This window comes from Rhea pennata, chromosome 25 (assembly GCF_028389875.1).
Source record: "Rhea pennata isolate bPtePen1 chromosome 25, bPtePen1.pri, whole genome shotgun sequence".
Taxonomy (NCBI): domain Eukaryota; kingdom Metazoa; phylum Chordata; class Aves; order Rheiformes; family Rheidae; genus Rhea; species Rhea pennata.
Window position 1 is genome coordinate 5,126,839 of NC_084687.1, and position 8,835 is coordinate 5,135,673.

Consider the following 8,835-nt stretch of genomic DNA (forward strand, 5'->3'; position numbering starts at 1 on the left):
TATCTGTGACTGCTCAAAAATGAAAAGAAAACCACCCTCCCTGAACCCAGAACGTGTATCCCGAAGGGAAAGGCATTTTTCTTGCATTTCCAAGACGGAGACTGTCCAACAAGGAGCCGACACTGCTGGGGGGTGTCGTGTCGGCGCCGCGGGGAGAGGGGTGATCGGCCGATCATCCGTATGGCTGTTCGAAGGCTCAAGGCATCGCTCTTGGCGCCCGTTTCGGGCACGAGCGCTACGGGCGCCCACCCTGGCAGGCGCCTCTGAGCTGCACCCGGGTCCGGACGGACGCTGCCGGAGAGGCGGGCGAGAGCAGGGCCACGAAGGGGCTCCGCAAGCCCCAAGCCGGCTCTGCCTTTCCCATCGTGCTGCTTTGCTTGCATCAAGTCCTTTGCTTGTTTGCTTGAAATCCCCCCCCCCTTTTTTTTTGTCTGTTTTGTATTTGGTTAAAAAAAAAAAAGTCACTCTCCCCACCCTGAACCGTCCCACGACTGGTCCTTCCAACGCGCTGGCACTCAAGACTCCAGGGGGGTCGATTGCACCTCCACGGTGAGGAGCTTCTCCCTGCGCTGCCCCCGACCCCAGTGCTGGACGAAGGGTGGGTAGATCACACGCTCCGAGGAAGCGCCCGGGCTGCACGGCGTGCAGCGTGGGAGCAGCTCCGCGGCGCTCCTAGGCTCTGCCCCGAAGGACCTGAAGCCATAGTGACCTACCAGGCTGGCGGAGAGCAGCAAGATGCAGAGCACCAGCATTGTCAGGATGCTCTGCCTGCCCTCGAGGAACCTGTAGCGGTAGCTGGCCTCTTTAGTCCTGGCGTTCACGCAAGCCACCTTGGCCTGCAAGTCTACAAAGGCCATGTGGAGGCAGGCCCAGTACTCAGTGTCCTGGTGGAGCCGGGTGATGTTGTACGTGTGGGTCCCTATAGGGATCCGGGCCACATTGGTCATGTCCAAATTGGAGCTAAGCAAAAAGCTGGACCAGCTGAGGTTAGAGGAGATGGTGTTGAGATGTGGCTTCCATGCAACCAGGATGTGGTAGGCCTGGACCTCCATCACCACCAGCTCCAGGCTGTCCTCATTGAGTGGGAAGGAGCTATTGACCGTCACACTGATACTCTTGGTGTCTGCACCAAGGAGGTTATGAGCCACGCAGGTGTACAGCCCAGCCTCCTGAGCGGAGATCCTGTGAATCTCCAATGTCCCTTCGGGGTGCACTTTGTACCGCCCATCTTCCACATAGGGGATCAGCTTAACACCTGAAGGAGTGACCCAGTAGATCTCTGGTTCTGGCTCTGCCAGAGCTCGGCAGTGCAAGGAGATATTCTCACCGTCTGCAACCTCAAGATGGGAGGGGAAGTTCTTGGCAGAGATAAGAGGCAGGCACCGGTCCGTCATCTCCCGGAAGGGGACATCTCGGATATGCCTCCTCTTCAGGTCTGGGGGCTCAGCGCACAGGGTAGACTGGGGTTCAATGAAGCGGATGTGGTTCTCGGTGCTGTTGACCCAGCGGATGATGCAGTCACAGCGGATGGGGTTGCTGTGGATGCTGATCTCCTGCAGGTTGGGCAGGGACTCGACCGTCTGCTTATGCAAGGCACTTAAGGCGTTGTTGTTGAGCATGAGGGTTTCCATTTGAGGAAGATGGTGGAATGCACTGGGGTGGATAAAGGACAGCTTGGGGTTGTTGGTCATGTCTAGTTTAGTCAGCTCAGGGAGGTTGATCAAGGCAAATTTGTCTATGGAAACCAACTCCTCCATGTTGTTAAGCCCCAGCTCTTTGAGGTGTAGCATGTTCATGAAGTCACTTTGCTTAACCCTCTGCAACGGGTTTTTATTCAAATCTAGGAACTTGAGGCCAGGAACTTGCTGCAACGCCTGCTTGGGGACATTCACAAGCTTGTTGTCATAGAAAGAAAGGCTCTCCAGGCTCCGCAGGCCTTCTAGCGCATAGTCTGAGATCTCCCTCAGGTTCATCCCAGCCAAGACCAAGCTCCGCAGGTTTGACAGGGGCCTGAAATTCATATCCAAGATAGCATCCACCTTGTTGCCTCCAATCATGAGGATCTCAAGGTTGGGGAGCATCTGGAACCAGCGGCTGTCAACTGTTCTGAGCAGATTGGAGTTGAGGTGGAGCCGGAGCAGGCTGCCAAGGCCGGAGAAGGCCTGGGGGGAGATCCTGCATAGCTGATTGTGGTTCAGATAGAGCTCCTGCAGGTTACCCAGGCCAGGAAAACTGTTGTCAGGCAGCTCGGCCAGCTGGTTCTCCTCCAGATGCAGGCTGAGCAGCTGGGGCATGTTCTTCAGGCCAAAGTCCCAGACATCAGAAAAGCTGTTCTGTGATAGGTCCAGCTCCGACAGGTTTTTGAGATAGTCCAGCTCGCTCTGCTCAAGCCTGGCAATGTTGTTGCTTTGCAAGAGCAGGGTCTGCGTCCCCTCCGGCAAGTTTTCAGGCACCGCAGAGATGAACAAGTCATTGCAGTCCACCGTGGCAGCCTCACAGTACACAGAGCGGGGAGTATACCACGGCCTGATCTGGCAGACGCATTGCAGCGGGCATTTGACCTTCCAGGGCACGATGGGGATGGCGGTGGCAGCTACCACGCAGAGGAGAAGCAAGCTTGTCTGGAAGAGTCTCATTTTCAACTGGAAAGACTGGTTTCCCTCCAGGCAGGAAACGTTCACGGGGCACATCGAGAACGGGGCATTGAGTGGCAGCAGGGGGGAAATGATATCCACAGGAAGAGATCCCCCATGCAAACCCCATGCACCATTCAGTCCCTGCTCCCAGCAGTGCTACAGCCCCGCTGACAGCTGCCCGGCCTGGCCCTCCCTGCTGGAGGAGTCATAATATGCCAGACAGAGGTTTGTTGCTCCTTTAATCAGAATTTCTCCTTTTTTTCCTCCCCAAATGATTCATTTTTGCACTTTGCTGCATTTTTCAGGTTGCTCCTCAAGGTCATTCCTGAAAGAGGCCAGACAACAAGCTGTGTTAGAGGAGACCTCGTGCACGTGGCAAAAAGCATGTCAGAATAAATGAGCACGGGGAAGGCTGCTGAGGCACTCAGAGCCCCCCACCCGGGAGCTCCAGCGCCCTGCCTGGCCCTGCGGCAGACGCTAACGTGTTCTTTTAATGTTTTGTACTCAGTGTTAAACGTTCCCGCCCAGCCCAAGAGCGTTTGGGTGTTATCCCAACCTTTGCTCCCCACAGCCATTGAGCGGGACAAGGAAGAAACGTCCCCGTGGGCAGGCTGCCTCCTGCAGGATTTTGGCACAGCATTTTTGGCTGGCCAGTGCTGGCCATGGCTGTGGCCCAGCCTTGGAGCTGGAGGGCCTGTTTGCTATGATTTGCTTCCCCCCTAGAGCATGTGGCCAGGAGAGCTGAGGCAGCTCTGACAGCCCACCAGGGAGAGTGGGCTGCTCTGCGGAGAGCTGCCAGCAGCTCCACGGCTCTTGGGCCAGCCTTGCTCAACAGCTCGTCCCTGCTCTGCATGTCCTGTGCTGGCTGAGGAAGGGCCACGGTCCAGCACAACTTCCCCAGGCTCTCAGAACTCATGAAGTTCAAGAAAGGCAAGTGCAGAATCCGGCCCCATGGAGCCCCACGCACCAGGACAGGCTGGGGGCTGACCTGCTGGAGAGCAGTTCTGCAGAGAAGGACCTGGGGATCCTCGTGGACCAGCTGGCCACGGGCCAGCCATGTGCCCTTGTGGCCAAGAAGGCCAATGGTATCCTGAGCTGCATGAGGAAGAGCAATGCCAGCAAGTCCAGGGAGGTGATCCTTCCCCTCCAGCCAGCCCTGGTGAGGCCACACCTGGAGTGCTTTGTCCAGGTCTGGGTTTCCCAGTATGAGAGAGACATAGAGCTACTGGAGCCAGTCCAGCAAAGGGCTACTAGAATGACTGAGAGACTGGAGCATCCCTCATTTGCGGAAAGGCTGAGAAAGCTGGGACTGTGTAGCCTGGAGAAGCGAAGACTGAGGGGGGATCTTATCAATATGTATAAATACACACAACCCCAGCCACTCTGCGACCGAGCTGCGACACTGGGATCACAAGCACAGGGACAGCGGGCTAACAGCTACCATGCCAGGCAGACCCCGGCCCCTCGCTGGCAGGCAGGGAGAGCAGATAGCCCCTGGCATGAGCTATTTTTTCCAGGATCTGCATTTACTGCCCCTGCATCCCTCTGCATTTGTAAGGGCTTCCTAAGCTCCACGCTGGAGCAGATGCAGCCCGGCCTGCACGCGAGCACCTCACAGGGTTAGTAAATCCAGGTGAAGGTTTTACAGTCTTCAGCTCCTGTTTGCTTTGGACAGCGAATAGATTACCTGCAGCCCCACACAGATCAATCTCGTCCTTCTTAGTGTGAACATTAGTCAAGCAGTAAAAGAACCTAAAGCCTGTTTTCCTTTGAATTTGCCCCTTCCAATCAGCCAGGCTAGTTGCACTTTTCACTCTCTCCAGATTCCCATTTTCTCATAAGGCTTCTAATTATTGCAGCCACCAGTTTTTTCCTGTGCTAAGGGCTACTATGATCACAGCCACTGCCAGAAGAATCTGAAACATACACCTGTCTCCAAGCAAAATTAGACCTCAGGGTTTAAAACAGCAGACACTGGGGAAGCAGGTGGTCCAGACAGCTGATGGGGAGCAGGAAAGCAAGCTTTTAGGGGAAGAGCAAACAAGTGCACACAGCCCCAGCACAGCAGGGCGGCAGCATCCAGAGCAGCACAAGGACTCAGCAAAGCTGAAACATCTCCAGAGCTCACAGATCAGTCTGGTCTGTGGTTCCTCTTCTACCTTCCTCTTTAGCTTCTCCATTAGAGTAAAATTGCTAGCTCTAAGCAATGAGCTTTCCCAAAGTCAGCCCTGGCTACCTGCTGTTGCCTGTCCTGCCCAAAGCAGTGCAGGGAACCCAGCTGGTCTGCAGGGAGTGCTCACAGCAGGGCTCCTTGAGCACAGGAAATCTCATCCCACCAAGCTCCTCCCAGAGCCCAGGTCTTCCTGGCCCCTGCCTTCTCTGAGGATCTCTGATGAGTGCTCATCTCAGTACAGCAGCAGGAGAGCTAAAGATGAGCAGCCTCATGGACCTCTGCCCCCAGCTCTCTGCATAGCAAAGCCAGGCAGCCCCAGCCCTGGGCTGCTTTTAAAGCTAAGGGCGAGCAACTGCCTGTGTGCAATAAACCTTAACGGGGCTCATCAGTGGCTCCTGGGTGAAGGCAGAAACCCCAATTAGTTCCCTCCATGCTGGGTGCAAGCCTGGCTCAGCCCCTTGCCGGAGAAGACGGGGCTGAGGTTGGTTGGTTGGATGCTCTCTGGGTGCACAGAGCCACAGCAAGGGTGCGAAAGCCCCGGGCTCGGGCTCGGGCTGGGCGGCAGCGAGGGAGCAGAGCCAGGATGTCCCTCCGCACCCCCCGGTCAGAGGATGCCAGAGCCAACCACCAAGCTGCCTTTGATTTTTCATTTTCTACAGCTCTTCTGACCTGCGCTGATACAACTCAAACTCAGCCCCAAAGCTTTCCTCCATCTTAAAAGCCTCTCCCACAGCAGGAAAAACATTACAAAGCAGCCGGAGTCAGAAAAGAAAGTTTCTCTCCAAGCCACTGTATTTTATCACCCCCCAGTTCTCTCTATAAAGGCTCCCAACCAAAGTTTATTCAGCACTGATGCATCCAGGCCTTGCACCAGAATTGATCCCGCACGCTTCCTCTCTTGCCTGCTGCGAGGGCATTGGCTTTTAAACCGCCTCCCAGAGAAACAGCATTAAAGCAGAGGAAGGCTATATTGATTTCTGCATCCTTCTGATGGACCCTCATCTTTCTTTTTAAGTGCACAGGCATTTCTGTGACTATAAATCTTCCTGGCCATTAAAATATTATAGAATCTTCTCTTCTTAAAAAAAATAACATGGAGGATTTTTTTTTTTAACTTCCTTAAGGTTGTGAAAAAGGGTCCCAAAAAAGTACCTTGGCTCTAACTCCATTTTTATAGGAAAGACTCGCTAGCTCTGCTTTCTGGTGATATCTTTATAGGCTTCATGTTCAGCACAGGGTTTTATCACTTTTGCCCAGCGTGGGAGCGGGCTGCAGAACCGACGGCCGCCGAAAGCCTTGCATGCAAGATTATGCTGTAACAAGCCAGGTGTTTGTATAAGTAATAGGATTGGTGCTTAGAGAAAAATGCAATTTTTTGGAAACCTCTTCATACTTGGAGTTCCAAACGAGCGAGGCGAACGGGGGTTCTGCCGGCTCCGTCCGCAGCCCGTGGCGGCGGCGGGTCACCAACGCTCCCGGCCCCGCGGCGGCCTGCCCGGCGCGTCCCCGCGGCTCGACCCCGTGCGATGGCAGGGGGCTCGCCGCCCGTCCTCACCCGGCGCGCAGCCCACGGTGCAGCCTGCCTCGTTACTTCTTAATTAGCACCGAGGAAGCCTGCAGGCAGCACGCAAACTCGTCTAGGCTTTCATCGCGCCGCACCGAGCCGCGGCCGCGGGAGCGCCCCCGACCCGCGGGAGCCAGCGCCTTCCCGCCCGGAAAACGGCCCCGCGTCCCCCCCCGGCGCCGTCCGACCCGACGCCACGAGGCTCAGCGGTCTCCCCCAAGGAGCCCGGATTTCATCTCCCCGGCGGCGCCGGCGCCTCCTGCTATTTCGGGCTCCTCCTTGGCATGGGCTGCCGCGCGGCGAGCGTGACAGCAGGGAGCCGGGGGACGCCTCTGCCCGGAGCCTATTTTTTCTGAGAAACGCAGAGCCGGGGTGATGGGAACATGCGTTGCGGTGCTTTGGGACAAGGAGGAAAGTGCTCCCGGCTGCTTCTTTTCTCTTTTCTTTTTCTTTTTCTTTTCTGCCCAGACGCCCGCTGATTTACCGCTTGCTTTGCAGCAGCGCTTCGGCCAGACGCGGCGCGAGGAGCTGCAGGGAGCGCGGGAAAAGCTGCCACCCACGCCGCGGCAAAGCCTGGTCCTCGCCTCCGGCCCGAATTCGACCCAACCCCACGGTGTTTTCCCAGGGCTGGAGGAATCGCGCCCCTCTCCATCCATCCCCAGCAGGCACGGAGGGAATACAGCTGAGAGATGAGGACGGAGGGATGAGGAAGCGCTAAGGAGGCAGACCAGGAGATAAAGAAAGTGGGGAAGGACCAGAGATGAAGAGAAGGAGCAAAAAAGGAGCAAAGAGGCAAATGGAGAAGCAGTGCAAGAGGCTGAGGAGGGAAAGGGAGCCGCGGAGCAGGGCGCGAGGGGCCGAGCGCAGCTACACGAGAGCAGGCAGAAACCCAGGGGAAAAAAAAAATAAAATAAGAGAGAGAAAAGCACCGAGAATGAGAATTGATGAGGCACAGAGAAGGGAAGAGTCTTTTCATCAGCAAGTTTGCTGGATGAAGGCGGTAGATAAATCACCAAGTGGAAGGAGCCTTGGTCTCGGTGCTTGCACCGGCTGCCTCTCTCCCTCTGTCATCTGTCTAACAGCCCGGCGGCGCGAGATAAATGGCTGCAGCTGAGTCCCAGGCTCGCTCCTTCCCTCGCTCGGCCTCACCGCAGCGAGCGGGGCCTGCCGCTTCCCGGCGCCTCGGCAAAGCACCGCGGCGGAGCCCGGGCCGGGGGGCAGCCCGGGCCAGGCTGGGGCGGCGGCGGCGGCCGCGGGAGCCTCCTGCGTTTTGCAGACGCGCCGGGGCAGGCGCCCGCCCGTCGCCCCGCGTCAGCCCGCCGGCTCGGCCGGGCACCCGCGCCGGCCCCGGGGAGCCGCCGCTGCCCCGCCGAGGGCCGCGAGCTGCGGCCGAGCTCCGTCCTGCCCGGGCGCAGAGCAGCCTCTCCCGGGGGGACGGCGAAGCCCTGGTGCGCGACGGCTCCGGTGCAGCTCCGGGTTCGTAATGTTGTTAATAAAATCCTTCCCGTTCCCCCGGGGAGGGGATCGCACAGCGCCGCTGCTCAACAGGCGCTTCCCTTCTCCCTCCATCCTCGCTCAGCGCAGCGGCATTTCCGGAGGGTGAAGCTGCCTCGATCGCGGTAACAAACCCCTGCGAGGTCTTAGGGGCAAATAAACTCCCTGCACCTACAGGCACGGCCACAGGGCATCCATCGACCGAGGGGCTGTTCGAGGTCGTGCTCTACCCAGATTTCCGGCTGAGCTGCCTGTTTTCTCCCGTGCGGTGCGCCGCCCCGCTCAAGCCTTCGCGTAAGCGCTTCTGCAGCACTGATTAGCAACGAAGCCAGCAGGAATTAAACAGGATTCAAAATCAATCTCTTGCAAAGCCTTTGAAACAAGGTACTCTCTGCCGTCACCCGAAGCGCTCCGGGATCGCTCCTTTACCTCGCGGGGGATGCTGCATGAATTCTGCACGGCTTCTCCCCACCGGCCGCAGCGCCTCCGGGCAGGGGGCCGCCGGCCGCGGGGGAGCCCGGGGCCCACGGGGCCCACAGGACCCACGGGGCCCGCCGGAGCCGACCCCGCGCGGGCGCCGCGGACGCGCTCGGGCCGTGCCGCACGGTCACGGTACCGTGACCACATCCCCAGGGACTGTTAAACGCGCGCGATCTGGATCAGCCGCCTACAGAGCAGTGGTGCTAGCGGTGTCTGTTAGATAGCTGTTAATCTTGAATAAATGTTTTTAATGATCTCCTGTTTAACACACAATAACCGAGTTATTAAACCTCAATTAAGCCGTGGAGGTCAAGGCATTCTCCAGGGTTAATGGTGAAGATGTAACTCCTCGGGCACCAAGAAAAACAAATATATCCTTCAAGTGCCACATGTGCCACCGAGAGGCTTTTTCCCGCGGGTGGACGACCCGGAGCGGCTGGCGGCTCGGGGGCGGCGGGATGGAGGCAGCGGGCCGGCGTGGGGCCGGA

At 57.7% G+C, this 8,835-nt stretch overlaps 1 protein-coding gene across 1 annotated transcript; it reads right to left on the reverse strand.

Annotated features, from left to right (window-relative positions):
- Positions 1–515: 515 nt before the first annotated feature.
- On the reverse strand, positions 516–2,636 carry LRRN2 (leucine rich repeat neuronal 2). The gene has a single exon (XM_062595090.1). The coding sequence runs from the start codon at positions 2,634–2,636 to the stop codon at positions 516–518; it is 2,121 nt and encodes a 706-aa protein (XP_062451074.1).
- Between the last annotated feature and the right edge of the window lie 6,199 nt (positions 2,637–8,835).